We start from the raw sequence: 26,347 nt of genomic DNA on the forward strand, positions 1-26,347 counted from the left end.
AAATGGCTAAAATGGAAAAATTTATGTGTATTTTAACACAATAAAAACGAAAAAAATGAATTCATGAATATCTGACCATATTATTGACTCTTGCTCTACTTTGTAGGGTAGACTTTTACATGTGGATCTTTGATTCATTGATAATTCATGTACTTTATTAGGTTATATTAAATATAGAAGGTTGCATAATAGAAAGGCATAATTTCATTTTTATTTATATTGTATACTTATGTGTTGGTAGGCTGTTGAGAAATAGCTTTCTAGGCCATGTTAACGTTTAAAGTTTTTCTCTGTGATTATGGCGTGACTCAGAGAACAGAGGTAACATGGTAGGAGTTACATCTTGCATTCTTTTCTTGTCTTCGGTGTCTTCTGAGACCAATGGACTTTGTTCCTTGTTATAACTCATTATCCTTGGCCTCTTTTTTGGCCTTAGCTTCCTTAATAAAATGAAAGGATTGTATTAAATGATTTCTAAAATGCCTTCAAGCTCTTTTAAAAAACAAACACAAAAAAAAAACCCTATTACCTCCTGAGAGCTTTACTGATTTCTCTTTCCTTCTTGGATTGTGTGGACTTCAGCCTCTACGTTAGAGGTGGGAGCTCCTCTGTTCTATACTTATGTATTTCTTGTTTTGTATTAACTTTAACTAAAATTTTATCAAGGTAGTAGCTGCATATTGAGTTGGTGGATGAGATATTTGCTTTAATGAGATTGTTGGTATTTTTTTTTCCAAATCTGTTGTTTCAACTTGTCTTTTTTTGTCATTTGGGTCTCAGGTCTGGATCGGGGGACTGAATATAATTTTCGAGTGGCTGCTCTAACAGTAAATGGCACAGGCCCGGCTACTGACTGGCTGTCTGCTGAAACTTTTGAAAGTGACTTAGATGGTAAGAACAATGGCACAGACAAGGTACTAATTATAGTCAATTGAGCCTAACTGGAAAGCCACAGATTTGTGGTATATAGTGCTTTAATATGTGAATTTTAATATATACTACTGTCATTCCTGTAATAAAGCAAGTTTCATGGATTTCGGCCCTCCCTTGTGGCTTTTAGATAACTGTCTTTAAGTAGAACCAAAACCAATAAAAAGGTACAGGTGCCTTAAGTCTGTTTTTCACCAAGGCCATTAAGTATGTGGATGATCTAAAATGGAAGGCTGAGCCGCATGAATCATGTTTATGTTTCATTAGTCTCCCTTTTCCCTTCATTCTAGACACTTTGCCCTTTTTCTCACCTGTTTATTCAATGAGTAAGTCCATATGGGTGTGTGTATGTACCTTTATCAAAAACAGGTGCTGTACTTGGAAGACAAAAGGGTCCTATTCTAACTCTTGTTTTACTATTTTTTAAATTAAGATAGCAATTTATGCCTTGAAAAATACTGTAAATTGCCACCTCTTAGGCCTCTTGGTCTCCCACCATTTAAGTCAATTTGTGGTTCTATTCATATTTTCTGACTTACCATATTACTTAGGGGAGTAAATAATTAATACTGTTGCTATAATGTGATACTTAACTACCTGTTGGCACCAGGCTTCTACTTAGTTGGTGTTTCTGCCTGGTAAGTTGGGAATCAAATGTGAGACCAAGAGGAATGGTTAACTATTGAAAGTCAATTTATTTGTTTTTCTCTATTGGACAGAGGTTCTTGGATTACTTTGTCTTCCCTCCCAAATTAATATTACAGTGTCTAGTATTTCAAGCTGCTGTTTGGCTTTTGTTTTCTTCTTAGAATCCATTGGACGTACTTTACTATATATACATATTCTCTTTGAATTCTTGGGCATAATGGAAAAACTTAGCCCCAAATAACTTAGCAGGAGATTGAAAACCATTCCCCAAAGGTGATGAAATATCCTAACGGAAGATAAACCTCATCTTGCCTTTCTAATTTCCTTCCCAGAAACTCGTGTTCCTGAAGTACCTAGTTCTCTTCATGTCCGCCCACTTGTCACTAGCATCGTAGTAAGCTGGACTCCTCCAGAGAACCAGAACATTGTGGTCAGAGGTTATGCCATTGGTTATGGCATTGGCAGCCCGCACGCCCAGACCATCAAAGTGGACTATAAACAGCGCTATTACACCATCGAAAATCTGGGTGTGTATGCTCAGTAAAGGAAGTAATTGTAGTTGTGAATGCTTTTTTTTTTTTTTTTGCGTTTTTATTGTGTAATAATTTTATTTTTATAAAAAAAACTTAGAAAAATAGTCCAAAGAATTCCTGTTAATCCTTCACTCAGCTCCCCAAAGGTTAACATTTTTCCACATGTGCTTTATCAGTCTGTATCTTCCTATATGCACTTGTTTTCCCTCTGAACCATTTGAGAGTAAGTTGAGACATGATGCCTCTCTACCAACTAATACTTTAATGTGCATTTCGTAAAAACGAGGACATTTGCTAACATAACCATTGTACAATGATCAAAATCAGCAAATTAACACTGACGCAGTATCTGTAGACTTCATTGATATTTTACCAGTTGTCTCATTAATGTCCTTTATAATAAAAGAAGGCATCACATGTTGTCCAGGATCACATGTTGCATTTTGTTATTGTGTCTCATTAGTTTTCTTTGATATAGAACAGTTCCTCAGTATTTTTTTACTTTAATGACTATGACATTTTTGAAAAGTATAGACCATTATATTTTGTAGAATGTCCCTCAGTTTAGACTTGTCTAATATTTCCTCATACATTCAGCTGACGTTCTTCTGGGAGGCAGAGCATAGACACAGTGTGATCTTGTCAGTGCTTCATCTTAGGAGAGGAGGCACAGAAGAGCCTGTCACTAGTGATGTTAACTTTAATCACTTGATTTAAATGGTCCCTGCCTCATTTCTCTACTATAAAGTTATTATTTTTCTCTTCATAATTACTAAGTACCTTATAGGGGAGAGATACCATGAGTCTTTGTAAATATTTTATTTCTCATCAAACTTTCACTTACTAGTTTTAGTATCTTTAGTAATTGTTATCACTATGTTGTTTCACAAGTGGTGATTTCGTAATCCCATTATTTCCTCTACATGTATTAGCATTCTTTAGTAAGGAAAAGCTTTCCTCCTCTTTCACAGTGAAAGAATGGCCAGTGGGAATCTCCTATAACTGGTTCCTCTGTCCATCTGACAAGATGTTTCAGACCCTGGTATTTCCTAGCCTTAGCCCTTGAATCAGCCATTTCTCCAAGGAACCCTAGTTTCTTTTATGGAAAATGGTATTTAGAAATCAATATTTGAGCATTCTACTGACTCATAGAAAATCCTGGCTACTAAAACTATAAGTAAGTTTAGCAAGGTCACAAGGTACAAAAATAGTCCTATTTCCATACTCTAACAGTAAGCAGTTGGAAATTTGCATTAAAATTGCATTCTCCCTAATGCAATCCTACATCAAATCCCAATACAATTTTTTGTAGAAATTGGTAAACTTATTCTAAAATTTATATGAAAGATCAAAATTACTGGAATAGTCAAACATGTTTTGAAACTGAAGAATAAGCCCTTGCTGGTGTGGCTCAGTTGGTTGAACACTGTCCCGTGTACCCCGAGGTCACTGGTTCGATTCCCAATCAGGGCACATGCACTGGTTGCAGGCCTTATCCCCAGTAGGGAGCATGCAGGAAGCAGCTGATCAATATTTCTCTCTCCCTCTCCCTTCTTCTCTCTCTGAAATAAATACAAACATTATTTAAACAATAAAATGAAGAATTAAGTTTAGAAGACCCATACTACCTGATTTCAGGATTTAATTTGGCATAAAGTAAAATGAGCTTGAGCTGTATAACTCAACACTGATAGATCTAAGATGCATATAATGTTGATCAAAAGAAGAAAGTCAGAATAAAGTACATTTAGGAATTCATTTATTAAGCAAACTAGAACTCTCACCTGAGTTTCAGGTTCATATAAACATCTCCTTACTGGGTATCTGCACTGGGATATAGCCCATATGCTATCATAACTTAATCAAAATTAAAGTTAGTGTCTTTTCCCACAAATCTTCCGATTAATCAGCAAATATTTAATGAATACCTACAGTATCCCAGACACTGTGTTAAAGATTGAGCAGAGAATCAACCAAACATGGTCCCAATTATTAGAAATAATATAATTTTTAAATAATGGAAATCGTTTAGATTGCTGAGGAAGAGAAATGGGGTGTAACTAGAGACACTAATCCAGTTTTAAAGGGATGAGTCCTTTAAAATGAGTAGGCATTCTCTAGGTAAAGAAGAAAGGTGGCCTGTGTCCCTATTATAGAGAACAGCTGCACATGTTAAGGCCCAATGTTAGGCACAAAGTGCTCAGTGAACTGAGAGATGGAGCATGCAGATTAAGGCAGTGGTGGAGAGGCAAGTGGGTATAATCAACAAGACTTGATTATTTGCATAACAGGGAAGGAGGGGGAGAGAGGTCTTAATAACTTTCAGGTTTCTGACTTGAGCAGCAGGGAGCATAGAAGTGCTATTTATGAAGTAGAAACACAGGGATAGATCTGAAGTGGGGGGAGAGAGAGAGATTTGAGACATCCAAGTGGAGATGCCAGAAAGTTTAACCTAAAGGTTTGGTGATCAGAAGAAAGGTCTGGCCTAGAAATATGATTTTTCATTTGATGGCACATACATGCTAACCCAAGCTAAGGAAATGAGTGAAAGCACATAGGGAGAGAGCGAAGAGTGGGAATAGAATGTGGGCTTGAAAATTTATACCATGGTTGCTCTGTCTCTGTCCCCAGTCTCTGTGAAGGACTTTATCATCTACCATGTCATCTTTTCTCACCAATCAAGTACTGAGTCTTGTTGATTCCATTTATTGTCAATTCTTTCTGCCATTGGGAGACCAAGTGCCTTTAAACCCAAATACTTGCCCTTTGGTACGCAGGCTGATGCCCTAACCACTGAGTCACACAGGCCAGGGCTCAAGTTTTCATTTCTGACTGGACTTTTGAAGTTACCCATCCTAAATTTTGCCTGAATCAGGAATGTTATGAAGTAGAGTCATCCTAATTTACCTCAGCAAATAGGAAAATGAATGATATTCTAACTATTTCATACCCACTCTTTTCATAGAGTCTAACTAGCAGCATTTTACATGGTCCCCTGGAAGTGTTTCTTTCAGTCACATTTTCTGCAGCATCACCTCCAAGCCAGTCGTAATCCTGGGCCATATCTTATTCTGCCAAGAAGTCTACATGAGGGCTAGATGAGGTTAGGCAGTTCCCAGATTTGGAGTCCCCACTCCCAAGAGTTAAAGACATGCAGCAGTTTCTGAGTTAACAGTTTTTCTCCTACTTCTCTACCTTGTCTATTGTAGTTGCTGTCCCCTTTCTGAGAAGGAAAGGGGTTTGTTTAATTTCAAACTTTATCTATGGGCTTTCAACACATGAAAGTCCTATTTACTCATTCTAATCCAAGCCCCACACTATATAATAACATCACTAAACCATCCATTAGTTGAGGGCAAGAGATAATTCAGGCACAGCTACACTCACTCCTGGTACTAACTCAAGAGAGAATTTAAGCACAGCCAACCTCACTTCTGGTAATAACTCCAGACAGTTTTTCTACCCTGCAACAGTGGATAGAAAGTGAACTTTCTGTCAACAACTGCTGACAGAAGTAAACAGTTTATAATCAGTTTTAAATTGCACATCATTTTTACTAGTGTGATGAAATCTCAAGCCATCCCCCTCTGTCTCCCTCCCGGACACAACCATGCTGAGTATGCCACCTGCTTGTTAGTCACTTAGCCATCTCAGTCATCAGATTGGTTATCAGAGGCAGAGAAGGGAACCACATTTACATAACATTTATTATTATTACAGTACATTGTTACAATTACTCTATTTTATTGTTATTGTTGTTAATCTCTTACTGTGCCTAATTTATAAATTAAATTTTATCATAAGTATGTATGCATAGGAAAAAACATAGTATATATAGGGTTTGATACTATACTTGGTTTCAGACATCCACTGGGGGTCTTGGAACATGTCTCCTATGGGGACTGCTGTACTGTGTATACAGCCATCTCACATCTCGCCACACCTCAAAATAATCTCACATAAAAATTTCTTAAATCTTCCCTCCTGATTTCCTCTGCAGTTAAGATCACATACAGTCACCCATGAACTTTTAAAATTCTGTAGTGAGAATTTTAAGTGTTTTGACGTTTCTTTCCTTCAGATCCCAGCTCTCATTATGTGATTACCTTGAAAGCATTTAACAATGTGGGTGAAGGCATCCCGCTATATGAGAGTGCTGTGACCAGACCTCATACAGGTAAGGTATCCTGTCCATCCCTGGTCTTTGGCTTTTTTTCCATCAGCTTAAGTAGAATCTTGGCATGAAGCCTACCCCTCGGTGTCAGTGGAAGGAAAAGAATATGGCAATTTAGGGTACAGGCTTCAAAAAGGAATATGGGCTTTCGATATGGAATATTCTGTTAATTCCTGTTTTACTTTTTAGACACTATTAACAATCCTGTTACGTAAATAATTTTATGTAGATATGTAAAACATGTTTTTGATGTGTTGGGATCTCAAAAGCATAATTGTGAGAGAATTAAAAGTGATTTTTCATCTTCAGGTTATGTGACTTATAACTAAAATGAGTAAAAAAACAAAAATATCTCCATATCTCTGGAGGAATGATATAGGTTACTGATGGTAGCAGTAAATGTATATGACTGATACATTTTCAGCATTTTCTTTTTTAGACAACCGAGTTGGTTGGGGAAGTATTTTTGTATGTGCTTTTCATAAGCTTTATATAAAGAGTATAAAGTCAGATGTATTATCCATTTGATCAACTATATATTTATTACTAAAGAGACCAAATATTTATTTTTGTAATTTAATTAAAATATCTTTAAAGGATTATCCAAATAATGTAACGTTTCTATAGCTATATAAAACATCTAATTTAGATCTGAATGAGAAAGTTTATAAAAGTAATACATTTATCTAAAGTAATACATTAGAGTTGTAAATTTTTCTCATGGGTACTGAAAAATCAAAGAATTTTGTCACTTACAGAAGTACTCTTTTTCATTTGTTTCCCAGAATTGTGAATCTGTTTTGCCTGCTATGTCTTCTGGATACTTTGCATAGTACTACAAATGTGGCATTATTCTTTTTAAAAAGCCCATCTCTGTCTCCCTTTTTTTGTGCTTTTACTTAAAAAGACCAACATCATGACTACATGGATGGTCGTCTGTCCTGTCTTCTGTCCTGTGCACTTATAATTTATAACTTCTTTAAAAATAACTTTTCATAAAGGGTAAAAAGCAAGATTTAAAAAAATATTAAATAAGTTATTTGCTACTTTCTTAACTCAGCCTACAATAGAAAAAAAGGAAATTTGAAATTATTTCCTTATTTATGACTTAAAAATATATTACTTCTTTTTAGAAATACACAGGGAAATGTTCCTAACACAGATAACCTAGCTATTTTTTGCAAGAGTTATTACAAATAAAAATTTTTCTCGAAGAAGTCTTAATGATATTTGCACACCAAGTACATTTTCTGTAACTGGTGGTATGTGCCCTAATCTTTGAACAAAGCCCTTGTTTATAATGCATGCTGTTCCTCTGTTATTTTTAGTCCTCATTGTGTAGGAAATGCACATATGGAGACTATTACTTTAGCTTGGCAATTATTTATAAACAAGGCCCAGGCCTTTTCAAATTTTGAGTTAATAGGAAAGGCTAATCACAATAACCATGTGGGAAGCCCATTTTAAAACCTTAACTTAAATAAATCAGTGTGTGTATACTTAGAAAAACTGACCGAAGAGTTGGGAAAGCCCAAACAGATCCTGCTATATTGACCTGGGCTTGTGTAATTCGGTGCCTTTGTGCTTGTTCTGGCCTCTGAATATATGTATGTATTTATTTATTAAATTGATTGGGTTGACATGGATCAACATGAACATACTAGAGGCCTGGTGCATGAAATTTGTGCACGGAGGGGGGGGTGTCTCTCAGCCCAGCCTGCGCGCGCTCTCTGATCTGGGGCCTCTTGGGGGATGTCTGACTGCCCGTTTAGGGATCAGGCCTAAACTGGCAGTCGGACATCCCTCTCACAATCCAGGACTGCTGGCTTCTAACCACTCGCCTGCCTACCTGCCTTATTGTCCCTAACTGCTTCTGCATGCCAGCCTGATTGCCCCCTAACCATTCCCCTGCAGGCCTGATGGCCCTCAACTGCCCTCCCCTGCCAGTCTGGTCGCCTGCAACTGCCCTCCCCTACCAGCCTGATCTTGCCTCCAACTGCCCTCCTCTGCAGGCCTGATCTTGCTCCCACTGCCCTACCCTGCAGGCCTGATCTCACCCCCAACTGCCCTCCCCTGCTGGCCATCTTATGGTGACCATCTTGTGACGATGTCACATGACACCACCTAAGCTTTTATTATATTGGATAGGTTTCATGTGTGGATTTCTATGTTATAAGATCTGTATATTGCACCATGTGCCCATCACCCAAAGTCAGATCTTCTGTCACCATGTATTAGGACCCTCTTTCCCCCTCACTGCCTTCCCTCTGACAGCCACCACACTGCTGTTTGTGTTCATAAATTTCAGTTTTATATCCTACATATGAGTGAAATCACTATGGTTCTTAGCTTTTTCTGACTGACTTATTTCACTTAGCATTGTGTTCTCAAGGTCTATCCATGTTGTTGCAAATGGGGCTATTTCATTATTTTTTATGGCTGAGTAGTATTCCATGGTGTATATTTACCACATCTTCTTTATCCAATTCTCTATTGCAAGACACTTTGGTTGTTTCCATGTCTTGGCCACCATGAATAATGCTGCAATGAACATAGGGGTGCATATATCTTTGCGAATACCTGATTTAGAGTTTTGGGGGTATATGCCCAGGAGAGGGATTGCTGGGTCATATGGTAGCTCTATTCTTAATTTTTGAGGAATCGCCAGACTGCTTTGCGTAGCGGTTGTACTAGTCTACATTCCCACCAGAGTGGATGAGGGTTCCCTTTTTTCCACAACCTCTCCAACACTTGTTATGGTTTGTCTTATTGATAATGGCCACTCTAACAGGTGTAAGGTGATATCTCATTGTAGTTTTGATTTGCATTTCCCTAATTGCCAGTGAGGTTGAACATCTTTTCTTATATTTATTGGCTGTTTGTCTTCTTGGAAGAGGTGTATTTTCAGGTCCTCTGCCCACATTTTGATTGGATTGTTTGGTGTTGAGTTTTATGAGTTCTTTATATACTTTGGAAATTAAACTTTCGTTGGAGCTGCTGTTTGCAAATATCATCTCCTGTTTGGTTGGCTGCCTCTTTGTTTTGTTGTCCATTTCTTTTGCTGTGCATAAGCTTTCTAGTTTTATATAGTCCCATTCATTTGTTTTTTACTTTACTTCCCTTGTCTTTGAGGTCGAGTTCTTAAAATATTCTCTACGACCCAGGTCCATAAGTTTGGTACCTCTATTTTCTTCTATGTAACTTATTGTTTCGGGTCTTATGTTTAGGTCTTTGATCCATTTTGTTTGAATTAATTTTTGTACATGGGGACACCCTGTAATCCAGTTTCACTCGTTTGCATGTGGCTTTCCAGTTTTCCTAGACCATTTATTGAAGAGACAATCTTTACTCCAGTGTGCGTTTCTGGCTGCTTTGTTGAAAATTATCTGCCCATATACTTGTAGTTTCATAGCTGGGCTCTCCCTCTCTATTCTGTTCCATTGATCTGTGATTCTGTTTCTCTGCCAATACCATGCTGTTTTGATTATTGTAGCTCTGTAGTATAATTTGAAGCCAGGTAGCGTGCTTCATTCTTTTTTTCTCAGGATTGCTTTGGCTATTCAGGGTCTTTTGTATTTTCATACAAATCTGATGATTTCTCATCCTATTTCTTTAAAAAATGACATTGGAATTTTGATGGGGATTGCATTAAATCTGTATATTGCTTTGGGTAATATGGCCATTTTAACTATGTTGATTCTTCCAATCCATGAGCAAGGGATATTTTTCCATTTTCTTGTATCCTTTTCAATCTCTTTTAATAATGCTTTGTAATTTTCAGAATATAGGTCTTTCACATTTTTTGTTAAGTTTATTCTTAGGTATTTTATTCTTTTGGTTGCTATCGCAAGAGGAATTATTTTTTCCCATTTCTTTTTCTGAAATTTTGTTGTTAGTATACAGGAAGGCAATGGGTTTTTGCACAATGGTTTTGTACCCTGCAACTTGACTATATTTGTTTATTGTTTCTAATAGTTTTTTGGTAGAGTCTTTAGGGTTTTCTATATACAGCATCATGTCATCTGCAAAAAGTGACAGTTTGACTTCTTCCTTCCCTATTTGAATGCCTTTTATTTCTTTCTCTTGCCTTATTGCTCTGATTAGGACTTCTAGCACTATCTATCTATATAAAAGCCAAGTGACCAGAACTCCGGAATGACTGGTTGCTTTGACACGCACTGCAGCCCTGATCAGCCTCCTCCACTCCGATCAGGGGTGGGGCTGGCCGGCCAACCGCCCACGGCCTCTCCCCCTGGCTGGCCCCACCCCGATCAGCCCGCCCCTCCCCCCCCAAACTCTGATCGGGGTTGGGGCCAGCGGCCAACCTCCCACATCCTCTGCCCCCAGCCGGCCTGGCCCAAATTGGCCCCAATCAGCGCAGGCTGGCCAGACCCAACTGTGCATGAATTCATGCACCAGGCCTGTAGTGTTGAATAAGAGTAGTGAGACTGGACATCCTTGTCTTATTCCCGATCTTAGGGGAAAAGCTTTCAGTTTTTTGCCATTGAGTATGATATTGGCTGACAGTTTATCATATATGGGCTTTATTATGTTGCGGTACTTTACTTCTATTCCTATTTTATTAAGTATTTTCATCATAAGTGAATGTTGTATCTTATCAAATGCTTTTTCTGCATCTATTGATGAGATCATATGATTTTTATCCTTTATTTTGTTTATGTGTATTATGTTGATTGATTTGCAAATGTTGAACCATTCTTTTGCTCCTGGAATAAGTCCCACTTGATCGTGATGTATTATTTTTGGGATGTACTGTTGTATTTGATTTGCTTGTATTTTGTTTAGGACTTTTGCATCTGTATTTATTAGGGATATTAGTCTGTAGTTTTTGTGTGTGTTATCTTTGCCAGGTTTTGGTATCAGGGTTATATTGGCCTTGCCTCTTCTTTAATATTTTGGAAGAGTGTGAAAAGGATAGGTTTTATTTCTTCTTTGAACTCTTGGTAGAATTCACTGGTGAGGCCATCTGGTCCTGGACTTTTGTTTTTTGGGAGGTTTTTGATGATTGTTTTCATTTCCTCACTGCTGATTGGACTATTTAGATTTTCCAGTTCTTCATGATTTAGTCTAAGAAGGTTATATATTTCTAGGAACTTATCCATTTCTTCTAGGTTATTGAATTTGGTGGCATAAAGTTTTTCATAATCCTTTGTATATCTGTGATGTCTGTGATGACTTCTCTCTGATTTCTGATTTTGTTTATATAGGTCTTTTCCCTTTTATTTCCTTAGTGAGTCTAGCTGGGGGGTTGTCAATTTTAACTTTTTCAAAGAATCAGCTCTTTGTTTTCTTGTTTTTTTGTATAGTCTTTTCTACATTTAATTCTGCTCTAATTTTTATTATTTCCTTTTTTCTGCTATCTTTGGGTTGCTTTTGTTCTTTTTTTTTTTTTTCTAGTACTTTAAGATGTGATGTTGGGTTGTTTAGTTGGGATTTCTCCATATAAACTTCCCTCTTATTACTGCTTTCACTGCATCCCAGAGGTTTTGATATGTTGTCTTACCATTTTCGTTTGTATCTGTATATCTTTTGATCTCATCTTTTACTTCTTTAACCCAGTCGTTTTTTAGTAGTATGTTGTTTAATCTCCATGTATTTGTGGGTTTCTTTACTTCTTTTTGCAGTTGATTTCTAATTGCAAGGCATCGTAGTCGGAAAATATGCTTGGTATAATTTCAGCCTTTTTTAATTTGTTGATGCTAGTTCTGTGACCCAACATACGACCTATCCTTGAGAATGTTCCATGTGCCCTGGAGAAGAATGTGTAATCTTTTTTTTTTAATCTTTATTGTTGACAGTATTATATATGTCCCTTTTTTCCCCCATTGACTTCTTCCAGCCTGCTCCCACTCCCCACCTGAGGCCTTCACACCCTATTGTCTGTGTCCATGGGTTAGGCATAAATGCATACTTATTCTTTAGTTGATCTCTTCCCACCCACCGACCCGCCCCCGCCTTTCTTCTGAGCTTCGACAGTCTGTTCGATGTTTCTATGTCTCTGGATCTATTTTGTTCATCATTTATTTTGTTCATTAGATTCCACATATGAGTGAGATCATGTGATACTTATATTTCTCTGGCTGGCTTATGTCACTTAACATCAAATACTACACAGCTGTAAAAAAGAAAGAACTCTTATTATTTGCAACAGCATGGATGGACCTGGAGAGTATTATGCTAAGAATGTATATCTGGTGTTCTGTGATGAAATGTTCTATAAACGTCAATTATGTCCATTTGGTCTAGTGTTTCATTTGAGGCCAATATTTCTTTATTGATTTTTTGATTGGCTGATCTATCTAGAGTTTTCAATGGAATAGTCTGTGAGTAGCTGTTTATTATATTTCGGTGCTTCTTTGTTGGGTGCATATATGTTAAGAAGTGTTATGTTTTCTTAATGTAGTGTTCCCTTTATCATTATAAAGTGTCCATCTTTTTCTCTTATTATCTTGAAATCTGTTTTGTCAGATATAAGTATGGCTACAACTGCTTTTTTGTGGATGTTATTTGCTTGGAGAATCATTTCCACCCTTTACTTTGAATCTACCTTTGTCTTTGCTGCTTAGATGTGTCTCTTGAGGGCAGCATATGGTTGGGTTTTGGGTTTTGGGTTTTGGGTTTTGATCCACTCTGTTACTCTGTGCCTCTTTACTGGTAAATTCAGACCATTAACATTTAGGGTAATTATTGTTGTTTGAGGATTTCTTATAGCTATTTTATCTTTTGATTTCTGGTAGTTCTGTGCCTCCATTGGTTCTTTTAATTTATGCTTCTATCTTTTTGTTTTTGTTTGGTGGTATTTCATTCATCTTTTCTCTTGTTTTCTCTTTTTTAAGCTATATGTCCTGTTTGGGGGATTTTTGTGTGTGGTTGACATTAGGTTTATAAAAAATGAAGTTGCTTATATACCATAGTTTTTTCCCTTTAGAGAGCATCTGATCTTCATCTTCCTTTGCCAGTTCAGACCTTTCTCCCTTCCTCTTGTATGTTTTTGTTGTCACAAATTATCCCTATTTATCCTGTAAGTTTTTTTATTATCTTACTTGTAGTGTTGTGACCTTATGTTCTTTGTTTCAGATAGAATAACTCACTTGAGTATTTCTTGCAATGGAGGTTTTCTGGTGATAAAATCCCTCAGCTTCTGTATGTCTTGGAACATCCTCATTTCTCTTTCATATTTAAACGATAATTTTGCTGGATATATTATTTGTGGCAGGTAATTTCTCTCTTTCAGACTTTTGAATATTTGGTTCTACTCTATTCTGTCTTACAGAGTTTCTGCTGAGAAGTCAGATGAGATTCTGATGGGTTTTCCTTTGTAGGTCACTTTCTTCTTTTCCTTGGCTGCTTTGAGAATTTTTTCTTTGTCATTAGTTTTGACAGCTTCACTACCAAGTACCTTGGAGAGGGCCTCTTTGGATTGAGGTAACTAGGTGTTCTTTTTGCTTCTTGGATTCAAGGATCTAGTTCTTTCCATAGATTTGGGAGGTTCTCGTCCACTATTTGTTTTAATAGATTCTCCATTCCCTGCTCCCTTTCTTCCTCCTCCACATGCCTATGATTCTGATGTTACTTTTTCCAATGGAATCCGAGAGGTCTCGTAGAGCTTTTTCGTTTTTCTTTATTCTCAGATCTCTCTCTTCTTCCTTCTACAGCATTTCTTGATTCCTGTCTTCAATATTACTAGTTCTTTTCTCTAATTGGTTGGTTCTGTTTTCTATGCTCAACAGTTTACTCAATCTCCTTAATTGCCTGCTTCATTTCCAGAAATTCTGATAGATTCGATTTCTGATAGAAAGTTTCAATTTCTTTGGAGAAATACTCATTTTGTTCACTGGTTTGTTTTCTGAGTGCACTGAATTGCCTGTCAGTATTTTCTTGCATTTGGTTGAGTATTTTTAAAGCTGCAATCTTGAAATCTCTGTCATTTATATCAGCAGTCACCAACCGGTAGTCCACAGACCACTGGTGGCCCGTGAGGTTGGCAACCGCTGATTTATGTCACATAATTCCATGTGTTACAGCCTACTTTCTGGGGATTTTTCATTTTCTTTCTGGTCATCGTTGTTCAGTGGTTCTTCATGGTATTTGCTGCCCTTCTTTGTGCATTTGTCTCCTAAAAGGTCTTTCTACTATCTTCCAATAGATGGCACTGAATCGAAAGATTTTACCTCTGTGATCTCCCAGATTTGAGATCTGCAGCTTGGGACAGTTCAGCTGTGCTGCTTGGGGATGGGGTTTGTTTTGCCCTCACTGTAATGGTGACCCCTGACCTCTGTTTGTCTGGCCCATGCACCCCTCATGCTGGGAAAGTATAAGAAGCAGAGGGCAGTAGACATGCTCCTACTTTACAGGGTTATTGTTAGGGTGAAACAAGGAGCAGATGGGAAAGCACAGGCTGTTACAAAGCACTGTGCAGATGGGAGGGGTTCTTATTAGTCCGTGCTCTGTTGGGCCCGTGTCTGCTAACTCAGTCACTGTTCTGTCTCCTGGCGGCTTGCAGAAATGCACGCACAGCTCGGACCCTATTAGCTCTGGCCACTGGTAGCTCCCTGCTAGCCAGTTGCAGCTTGCAGATTGCCCTGCTGGGCTGCCCCCCTGCACTGAAGGGCTGCCTCTGTAGTCTATGTCTGTACTTTCCTCCCTTCTCATCTCCCCATTTATCTCCGAATGCCCACCTTCAGGTGTTTCAGTGTGCGGGTCTCTCAGGCGTGCATCTATGTTGATCAGGGATGTTTTTGTTGAATTATAGATGGTTAACTTGTTGGAATGTCAGGGGGAGAGGAAAAGACGTGCTCTTATGCTGCCATTCCTCTGACGTCACTCTCTGGCCTCTGTTTTGTTGAGCACATGAGAATAGTAGACTTTCCTTTCTGTCAGATAAGTACTCTGGTTTCTAAAGTTATAAAGACAGTGTCAGTTGGATCCATAGCAATGGCATTTTCCATAACTTATTGGGATTCATCATTCAATTGTTCTCTGACTCTACTGGAAAAAGTGTAGCAGGACATCAGCAGATCTAAACTGAACCCTGTGTGGTTATCAGATACCCTGATTACCACAGCCAGGCTGACATTCAGGACTCGGGTTTTGAGAGTAGCACCTTTACATGTCTGGTGATTTGCATTGATAAGCCATATCCCAAAAACTCAGCCAGTCACTAGAATATCAAATCAGAGTATGAACTTTGTGTTACTTGCTTAGAAATTATACCCTTAATTTTAAAAGCAATTTTTATCTTTTTATGATTTTGTTTGGACAAAAGTAGAATTTTCAAGTAATTTAAAGAAAATCCAAGTATGAATATGTTGGTACAATCACTGGATTATCTAATTTTAATATACCTACAGAATACAGTAGAGAATGCATGATTAATTAGTATTTTTCTAGACATTTTCCTGAAAGAACACAAGTGGAAATATTCTTTTAAATGAATGGTGGTTATTTATTAACTCTGGATTCTCTTTCTCTTTCTTCATTTCTCACCTTTCATTCCATTATATTACCCTGCATTTCCCTTTTATTTTTGTTTCTGTTAAATGCCACTTCCCTTTTTAATTACTTTTTACCCAGACACTTCTGAGGTTGATTTATTTGTTATTAATGCTCCATACACTCCAGTGCCAGATCCCACTCCCATGATGCCACCAGTGGGAGTCCAGGCTTCCATTCTGAGTCATGATACCATAAGGATTACGTGGGCGGACAATTCACTGCCCAAACACCAGAAGATTACAGACTCTCGGTACTACACAGTCCGATGGAAAACCAACATCCCAGCAAACACCAAGTATAAGGTACTGGCACATATGGTCTGGGTAAGAAAAGCTAACTATGGATATTTCCTCAATCTAAAGTTCTTGAATCATATATTTCCAGAATGCAAATGCAACGACTTTGAGTTACTTGGTGACTGGTTTAAAAGCAAATACACTCTATGAATTCTCTGTGATGGTGACCAAAGGTCGAAGATCAAGCACATGGAGTATGACAGCCCATGGGACTACCTTTGAATTAGGTATGTGTTGTCAGAACCTTAGGTCATATGGCATTTCTTCTCTGCAAGATACGAAAGTCAGTGGAAGTTCCTGCTAATGTTGTGCCACATTTCAAATCATGAGACTTATCACCTCCTTTTATTAACCAGGGAAAGAATTGAGTATGTGAATGTATTTACCGAATTCAGTGAGCAACTACAGCTGGAGTTCAATGTTTGATTTTTCAGCTAATGAATTATGGTTTTTTAATCATTGTACAAGAACAGTAACAGGATGATATAATACAAAGCATATTAAATTTTAGGAATCAAGAGACTTGAGTTCAATCCCAGGTCAGCCATCTACTGAGTGTGATCATAAGCGAGTCATTCAGCCTCTCTAAATCTGTTTCTTCCACCTATAAAAGAGGGGTGATAGAACCTCTGCCTTTCCTACTTTACAGGGTTCTTGTTAGGGTGAACAAGGAGCAGATGGGAAAGCATAGGCTGTTATAAAGCACTGTGCGAATGGGAGGGGTTCTTGTCATTAGTCCTGCTATCCAGGTAAACTTGAGAAAGAAAAGATGAAGCAGCCTGCCCGTCACCAAGCAGCTGCAGTGCTGCTTGTGGAGTCTAGCACTTACCAGTAGCTCTCTTGCAAACCAATTAGTGTCTTTGTAAAATCTCTCACTGGAGTATCCTTAGGGTTTTTGTCTGAAAGAGAAAAGCCAAAAAAGCAAATTAAGGGGAAAGCAAGCCCTCCAGGTTTGAGATTCTGTTTGGTTTTTGCTTACCTGTAGGCCTACACTTCTGCTTCTTATACTTTCCCAGCATGAAGTCATGTGTAACTATTGGTAGTCTCTATCTATTCCAGCCTCCTATTTTTTTACTCTCCTGTATATAAATAATGAAAAAATGGAGGTGTAGTATCTCCCCAGAAGGCTTGTCCCTAATGTTTTTGTCTTCTGAACAGTAAGTGGGTTGTACATCCTACAGAGAAAAGGGTTTGGATTTGGAGAGCGAGAAATACAGTGCACAAAAGCTTACATGCACCTTGAGTTTGCTTTCTTGGCCAGTTTTAAAAAAATATCTTTTTGCTTTAATTCCAACCCATTAGCTAATAAATGACATTATGTATTTCCTTAGGATGTTTGCATTTCACCAGGCTTTCTTCCATTTTTATGCTAGGAGGAGTCTAACACTGTAGGAAGAGAAAATTTAAGGATGTTCTTAATTTGCTCATTTCCCTACTAGTACATTAAAAGTTTTCAGCCATAACATGGAAACAAGAAATGCAGTCATTTTTATTTTATTGTTTTTTTCTGTTACATAAAGAGCTTTACATTTCAGAGCAATAAGCTCAAATATTTGCAAACTTTAAATAATAAACATCAGTTTATAAATCATGTGTTCTTTGAAGGAATTTGGGGTTTTCAAACATTTGGTTTGGAGAGGCAACTATAGGTGAGAGAGAAAATTATTTTACATTTAAAAATATCCTAACAAAATAATCCAGATTAGAGAAGAACGTCATCTTGGGAAAATTACATAACTTTTCTCATTTTCAGTGTCTTGATGTGCTAAGACATTATCTTGATGGGATAATGGTAACTACCTTTCAAGTTGCCATAAACATGAAGTGAAAAATCACTTTTAAAATGCCTGGCATATATTAGGTACTTGCCTTTTTTATTTCCCTATCTACTTACGATATATATCCCTGGCCCCAGCCAAGATGCCAATTCTTATCTTTATAGTGTGGTATTCTCTCTGATATTTTCCATATTCTTTTTATTGGAGCTATTTATAGATAGACTATAAGTTCTTTGAAGTCAGGAGGCTTTATCTTTTTTGCTTTATACCCTTGATTGTGACTTATAAATGGAAAGGGTTGAGGAAATGGTGAATAAAATTGAAATGGACAGGAATTATTAAAAGTATTGTTATTTTGTAGTTCCTACTTCTCCACCCAAGGATGTGACAGTTGTAAGTAAAGAGGGAAAACCTAGGACCATAATTGTAAATTGGCAACCTCCCTCTGAAGCCAATGGCAAAATTACAGGTAAGATGCTTTGAATGTGTGTCTGTCCCTGTTACTGCTGGGCAGAACACTCCAGGGGAGTTCTGTGTTGGGAGAAGTGGGAGTCTGAAGGCTGGCTTGGTCATTTACAAGGTGCTATGAGTCATGATGGTCACAAAAAGTGGAGCAGGGGGATGCTGCTATTTGCCCACAGGAACATAAGAATAAGTCGCCAGCTAATTGTTCTAACTCACTTTGAAAGTCTGATGGGCATGGGTTATGCTAGACAGACAGTCTTTGGATGTAGTGATACCTTATGACATACTTATTTTCTTCAGAAAAGCTGTTCTTCTCTGTCTCTGACTACATGACCTGCTTTAAAAACCCTGCCTAATTCTATAAGGTTATTCCCAATAAACAGGGATTCATCTCTTTTACCCTAAAGCCCATTAGACTTTTAATTCCTTTCCCCCCCCTCCAGGCCTGCTACTTTACTTTAGTTCCTGTGGTTTTACAACTAGAGTTAGTTTGAATTGGCCTAGGCCTTTGGAGGGATCTGGAATATTTCCTTGGGCTTCCAGAGGAGGAGACCCTTCCACAATAAACATTGTGCCCTTTTCAGCCTTGTCAAGGAGGAAAGGGATTTAGCTGTTAAATATTCCCCTTGGGACCTCTGCCCAAGGATATATGCCAGGGGTCCTCAAACTTTTTAAACGGGGCCAGTTCACTGTCCCTCAGACCGTTGGAGGGCCGGACTATAGTTTTAAAAAAAACTATGAACTAATTCCTATGCACACTGCACATACCTTATTTTGAAGTAAAAAAACAAAACAGGAACAAATACAATATTTGTATTTGCATGTGGCCCGCGGGCCATAGTTTGAGGACCCCTGATATATGGTGTGAGGAACAGAAGTTTGCCTTCTGAAGTTCTTTGGTGTGAATAGGGCGGCCTAAGAAAACTGAAAGCATTGTTCTGCTTCAGCTTTCTATAGAAACTCCTTTCCATAAATTCCTGGGCTTTTTTTTGTCACCTTTTTAGGTTTTTGAATTTGCTTCTTTCATAAAAGAATCAAGCATGACTTGACTTGCATTGATTGCATTGTACTTTGCCTTTAAAGCCCAGGAATAATGCACTGGATGGGTAGGCTTGTGGTTGTGGGTCTCTCTGCCTCAGCCACTGAGATTGAGTGCCCTCTGGTGGAAGTTGTCAGGTGACGTTTGGGGTGACTTCCCCCGCAAATCTGGGAGAAATTAACAAAGGTTGCTGCCCATCTCCCAGGAGTTTTTCTCCTAGGAAATCACATCGGTGAGAGCTAAAACAGCATTGTAGGCCACTATTGCTTTTCAAAACCACATTATTTTAATTGTAGACCTAGGTACATTATTTAAAAATTAACATGTTGAAGAGATTGGATTATTTTCCTTATATGATTTCTTAGTTTCTGAGGGTATTTAACCATGTATTTTCTATCTTTTATTCATTTTATTACTTCAGCTGCTGATACAGATAATAACTCACCGCTTGGCACTGTGTAAATTGTGGTTTTCTGTACATTATGTTTAGTGTAGCATTTTTAATGCATTTTACCATTGCTGTTTAATCAGTAACTTGTTCTCTACTTGTTTGTGCTCTAACATGTATCTTTATTGACTTACTGATTGCAAAAGAAGAAGCAGAAATAAGATTTCTTTTCCCATTAACTACTTTGGACAGGTTACATCATATATTACAGCACAGATGTGAATGCAGAGATACACGATTGGGTTATTGAGCCTGTTGTGGGCAACAGGTTGACTCACCAAATACAAGAGCTAACACTTGACACGCCATACTACTTCAAAATCCAGGCTCGGAACTCAAAGGGCATGGGGCCCATGTCTGATGCTGTCCAGTTCAGAACACCTAAAGGTAAGGCTCCCCACAGAGTGTTTTATAATGTGTCTCTTTAGTGGGACTGTGCTTGCACATGTCACTTTAGCATGTACAGACTATGGATGATATAAGCAGTCCTTATGATGAGCCACAGTGTGTGTATTTATCTCAGACTGATCCCTCACTCACCACTGACCACCAGAGGAGTGCTCCCTAGATCACTTGCCCAGATCACACAGAAGGGACCTCTGACTCCAGTCTATTCGAGGCAGTGATGTAGAACTGTTTACAGTCAGATCAGGTGTGATTCTCTTTTCCTGTACAGAGCAATACCGTGTTATTGTGATGGATGATTCTCTTTCAATACATGCAGGCTCCCAATCTGAAAGGCTTAATGTAGACCTTTGTAGGGAGAAAGGGGACCCTTTAAAGAAATTCTAGATAAGAAAGTGAAGATGAAGCATTGAACCAAGTGAGTTCAGGAATAAAATGTAGTCGGGGACTGAGTCTCTGGAAATATGGAAACTATATATTGGTTTCTCTTCTGCTGGTACTTTAAAAAAAGACTCAATTTGTTTGGAAGTTTGTGGGATTTTTTCTTCCTTTAAAAATTCTGCCTGTCCCATCTTCAAAGCTTGTGATTCTTGCTCTTGTTTTTTCTTCCCCTGTGCTTGGCCTGTTAGCGGACTCCTCTGATAAAATGCCTAATGACCAAGGTAAATGAGTAGATGGCCTCTCTTTCCTTTCCTCTCGTTTGTGACCTATTATTAGTTTTTGTTGTTTTTGTTTCTTTTTTTTTTTCTTGAAAATCAGTACCATGTGTTAACCATGTATTTATTGGCCAAAGTGGAGTTGAGTCCATGTTTGAGGCACTTGGCGTATCTGAAAAGCTGGGAGCTAATATAGACTGGTAGGGGAAAAATCCTGACTCAAAAAACTGAGTTCTGCAGCTGTAGGAGATTGGCCTTAAGTGTGGGTCCAATTAATACAAGGATATTTAAATTCGGCCAAGATAACAGCAAGCATACCAATTTGTAGCATTTAGTATTTTATTTGTATCTCTAAGTGAAAAGTTGTAATCAAATTCAGCGAACACCCTGTTTTCCTCCTCCCACAAATTATCTGTAAGTTTACCCTACTAAACTAGGATTATCCATGGCAAAATTTGTGCTATTTATTCTCTTATCATAAGCTTGATTAAGAGCTCCTTTTCCATTCCTTCCCTTAAATATATCTGCTTACTTTAAAAGAGGAAATAAACGATTTTAAATGGAAACTTAGGAAGCATGAGCCACATTGTCGCCATTCTTGAAATTACGTCAGCAGGGCCTTTCACCGTAGTTGCTGTGGTGGAGGATAACTGTGCTTTGTGATTTTCGTCTCTGGGAATTCAGCTAAAGTTGGTGTCTGTTTTCTATACTAAGAAAGAGCAATAAAAGTAAATTTTATGATTGCTTTCATAGTTTAAGAATAGTTATTATTAAAAAAAGATTAGTTGTTAGAAATACAGTCTTTGGATCTTGGTTAATGGCAAGGAAGAGTCAGAACTTGAGATTTCCAGTTTTAGGACTTGGAAATATGTTTGCATTCTATGAGTCTTTTGTTGTACTTTGTAGAAACTGCAAACATGCTTTTTTCTGGAGGTGGGGGTGGGAGGCACCCTAATCATGGTAGAAACTTTGACTTAAGTGTGAGAAAAGAAAAATAACCATACTGTATATGCACAGAATATAAATGTGCTTGTTCTTTCCTGGCTTCACTCCATAAGCCAGAATACAGTTCTGAGCTGCACCATACCTCTGGTATTTAAAATTCTTTGCCCATGTTTACTTTGGTTTTTTTGGTTAATCCTTGGAATTTCTTGTTCATAGGTTAAATTTAAAAGAAAAAAAATATTGGGATATATAGAAATTAAACCAACCAGCTTATTGGCAAAGTGTGTTCTTTGGCTGCTAGTTACATAATATGATACTTTGGATGGTTTAGCTTAAATGTGGGCTTACCCGACAAATAAGGACACTTAAACCTGAGAGCCTTACAAGTGCTAGGTCATTCCACCAACTAGACTTAATCATAGTGAAAAGAACGGCTGAAATCTTGATGTGTGGTATGTACTATTTGGGAGGAATGATGGCAACAGAAGTAATGGGATAGAATGATAAGTATGAGCAAATGAAAAGAGACAGTGAGTTAACTTCTAGAATATGCCCTTTTGGATACTCAAGAATTTCTGTTACCTTTTGGGGTTTTGAACTTTAAGAAACATAGAAAACATTGTTTTTTTGCCTCTAGATGCACTCTGTTAAATGAACTATGCACAAAAACCATCACATTTTAATTTCTTTCATTTCCTCCAAGCCTGATAATTTGTAGAAGTACTTGACTTTTTAGCTCTAATGTTTTACAGAAACACATCTAGTTTATTAATTTCTTGCCAATCTTAATTTATACAAATTACTCCTTTATAAGTTTTTCTTTTTTAAAAATAAGTTTTTTCTGAAGCTTCATGCTCTCTGCCTGTGAAGAGTAAGATTATATTCTTCCCTAAAGATTTACTATGCTTGTAATAATAGTAGTTAATATTTATTGAATATTTACTACATGTCAGGCAGCACTGATATTTGTGTTTTCTCAGCCTCACTGTGTTCCCTGATGCTGGGTTAGGAGACACTGTCCTTTGTGAACAACCAGAGCGAAGACTTTGTTTTTCCATCTTTGTATATTTAGTTCACTGAGACCCCAATTTGAACCTCCACTTGCCTTCCTGCTCCTGCTTAGAGAGAGGCAACTATATAATTTGAGAAAAGAATCTAATCCCTGGTAGGCCAGATCAGCATAGGCAGGCCCTTGGAAGAGTCTAGTTCTTTATTGCAGAAGCTAATCAAACTGGTGTTCTTGGTTCCTTTTCCAAGAGAAGCTCCTTTAGCATCAGTGCTCTAAGTCATCTTTCAGAAACGGTTTCCTGGACTGGAGAAGTGGGGTATGTTCCCAACTTGTGAACAGCGAATGGCAGTCTAATTACACACTAGCTATAGCTGTGGAAAGGGTGTCAGCCTTTCAGATGCCTCATTGCATAGAAAGTTAGGCCTTAGTTTGCTTTGCACAAATAGACTATATTTCCCCAGTTGTTCATGTGCTACTTCATTTTCTCATGAACAAAGTAGACTGAAAATAGTTTTTATATAGAAAATGCTCATTAGCTATGAAGTGGACTTGTAACACCTGTGGGTTGAGTCACTACTGACATGATTTTTTTTCTCTCCTTCAGCCTCAGGGTCTGCAGGAAAAGGAAGCCGGCTGCCAGACCTAGGATCTGACTACAAAACTCCCATGAGCGGTAAAGCCCCTCCTGTGGCCCTGTTGCCTACTGTGGGCGCAGTTCTGCTTGATATCTTGAAATGGCCTATGTAGCTTGTGTGTGGTGATTATAGCATGTTGCCTATTTCCTTTTATTTAATAGATTTAGCTTTAGGCACTTATCTGGCAAATGTTTGCTGAATTACTGCAACCCACTCATTATAGGGTCTATAAATAAAATTGTTTCTCCACATATCCAACTTAAAATGAGGCTAATTCTGAACAAACAAATCTTCCTTTTGCCTACTTCCTCTAGAGAAAAATTAGAATTTTTTTTTTCAAAAATAAACTCTAGTGGAATTAGCCATCACCCAAGCCAAAGGAATGCCTCTGAATCATTCATTTCTCCCCAAACTACTTACTATAGTGTTTTTAGTTTGGGAATTCTAAAAAAGTTTTCCTACTCTCCTAGCCATCCTAAGAGCTGGTGCCTTCTAATTACTTAATGATGGCACCTACTCTTCTACAGAACTTCACCATTTGTAAGTTACTTTCATAAATTATTTTTTTAATTAAATCTTTATTGTTTAGATTATTACAGTTGTTCCTCTTTTTTCCCCCCATAGCTCCCCTCCACCTGGTTCCCACCCCACCCTCTGCCCTTATTCTGCCCCCACTGTCCTCATCCACAGGTGTACGATTTTTTTTCAGTCTCTTCCCGTACCCCCCACACCCCTTTCCCCCTGAGAATTGTCAGTCCACTCCCTTTCTATGCCCCTGATTCTATTATATTCACCAGTTTATTCTGTTCATCAGATTATTTATTCACTTGATTTTTAGATTCACTTGTTGATAGATATGTATTTGTTGTTCATAATTTGTATCTTTACTTTTTTCTTCTTCTTCCTCTTCTTAAAGGATACCTTTCAGCATTTCATATAATACTGGTTTGGTGGTGATGAGCTCCTTTAGCTTTTTCTTATCTGTGAAGCTCTTTATCTGACCTTCAATTCTGAATGATAGCTTTGCTGGGTAAAGTAATCTTGGTTGTAGGTTCTTGGCATTCATCACTTTGAATATTTCTTGCCACTCCCTTCTGGCCTGCATAGTTTCTGTTGAGAAATCAGCTGACAGTCGTATCGGTACTCCCTTGTAGGTAACTGACTTTTTTTCTCTTGCTGCTTTTAAGATTCTCTCTTTGTCTTTTGCTCTTGGCATTTTAATTATGATGTGTCTTGGTGTGGTCCTCTTTGGATTCCTTTTGCTTGGGGTTCTCTGTGCTTCCTGGACTTGTAAGTTTATTTCTTTCACCAGGTAGGGGAAGTTTTCTGTCATTATTTCTTCAAATAGGTTTTCAATATCTTGCTCTCTCTCATCTTCTGGCACCCCTATAATTCGGATGTTGGTACACTTGAAATTGTCCCAGAGGCTCTATACAGTCCCTTACACTATCTTCATATTTTTGGATTCTTTTTGTAAGTTACTTTCAGACATGAAATCATTTTCAAGCAGGACAAGGAGGTATCATTCCCATTTTAAACATTAAGAGACTCATTGGAGAAACAATCTGCCTGGATCCACCCACTAATTATGGAAGTCCGAGAACCACAACCCAGGTCTTCTGGCATCTCATTGTGCCCTTTCAACTACCACATGCAGCCTAAAAAGCACAGGTTCAATTCCAGATGTGGGAATCTGCTATTGGTGAAAATCCATACATGCAGCTGCTAGAAGTAAGCCTTACTGTCTCCTCAACCCTGCCAGAGACACAAGGAAGACAAAGGCCTATCCCCTGGAAACTCCTACTCTGACTGTGGAAATAAAATGATCTCTTAATCTCTAGCTATCTATTTAAATAAAATGTGGTACTGCCCTGCCCTGGCCCGGTGGCTCAGTTGTTTGGAGCATCATCCCATTCACCAAAAGGTTGCAGGTTCAATTCCCAGTCAAGGAACATAGCTAGGTTGTGGGTTTGATCCCCATTAGGATGCGTATGGTAGCAACTAATCAATTTTTCTCATATCAATGTTTCTCTCTCTCTCTCTCTCTCTCTCTCTCTCTCTCCTTCCCTCTCTCCCTCTCTCTCCCTCTCTCCCTCTCTCTCCCTCCCTTCCTCTCTCTCCCCCCTTCCTCCCTCCTTCCCTGTCTATCCCTCCTCCTTTATCTCTCTCTCTAAAATCAATAGACATATCCTTGGGTGGGGATTTTTTAAAAAATGGTACTGCCCAAGTTTCAGTGAAATGAGCCTATTAGGAGAACCAAACAAACTTGCATGCTTCAAGAAATTCTTAGTCTCTGGGTTCTAGGACTTCATGAGTTTTTTCTCTTGGGATGTATATGTTACATTTATGTGCTCTCCACAATATATTATTCAAGGTTGTGAAAAAAGTAATTATTTCTTTGTCTTTTCTTTCATTTATGCATTTGTTCATTCACACATTTTTTTAAAGGTTCAGGTTCTATATAATAGGCTATGGGAGCAAAAGGAGTGACAAACTACCTAATAGAGAAAGGGGAAGCTTTGTAGAAAAGGTGATATCTGACCCAGATTTTAAAGGATGCATAGGAGGTTGTTAAATGGTCAAGGAGGGTGTTAACCATTCCAGGAATCAAAAGCAGCATGTTCTGTGAAGACGTGGCAATATAAAACAACCTGCTCTACCCTGGGATCACACTTCGCAGAGGCAAAATAAGATTCTCAGGTTAGAGAAGGTTAGTTAGAGCCAGCCTGTCAAAAGCTTAGATGCCAGTGCTGAGAAATGTGAGCTTTGTCCTATAAATAACTTATGTAAGATGTCTGATACTGGTAAACTATGACTTCCATTTACCAGTATTGAGTATCTTATATTAGTAGATAGTAAAGAATTAGTTG

At 38.0% G+C, this 26,347-nt stretch overlaps 1 protein-coding gene across 13 annotated transcripts in view; it reads left to right on the top strand.

Annotated features, from left to right (window-relative positions):
* Positions 1-26,347, top strand: part of NEO1 (neogenin 1) — a 258,499-nt gene that overhangs the window by 203,394 nt on the left and 28,758 nt on the right. For 8 of the 13 annotated variants that reach the window (XR_004973933.1, XM_036348445.1, XM_036348476.1 and 5 more), the window contains 9 exons: positions 781-891; positions 1,911-2,105; positions 6,193-6,288; positions 15,880-16,103; positions 16,186-16,324; positions 18,237-18,344; positions 20,020-20,214; positions 20,862-20,894; positions 23,447-23,515. Coding sequence is in view for 12 of the 13 variants with exons in the window: in XM_036348445.1 (XP_036204338.1) it covers positions 781-891; positions 1,911-2,105; positions 6,193-6,288; positions 15,880-16,103; positions 16,186-16,324; positions 18,237-18,344; positions 20,020-20,214; positions 20,862-20,894; positions 23,447-23,515 (1,170 nt within the window). In the remaining variant the exon portion in view is untranslated. The remainder of the gene's footprint in view (positions 1-780; positions 892-1,910; positions 2,106-6,192; positions 6,289-15,879; positions 16,104-16,185; positions 16,325-18,236; positions 18,345-20,019; positions 20,215-20,861; positions 20,895-23,446; positions 23,516-26,347) is intronic. The other 5 variants (XM_036348451.1, XM_036348462.1, XM_036348454.1 and 2 more) reach the window with 4 other exon arrangements.

Source organism: Myotis myotis, unplaced genomic scaffold (assembly GCF_014108235.1).
Source record: "Myotis myotis isolate mMyoMyo1 unplaced genomic scaffold, mMyoMyo1.p scaffold_m19_p_1, whole genome shotgun sequence".
NCBI classification, from domain to species: Eukaryota; Metazoa; Chordata; class Mammalia; order Chiroptera; family Vespertilionidae; genus Myotis; species Myotis myotis.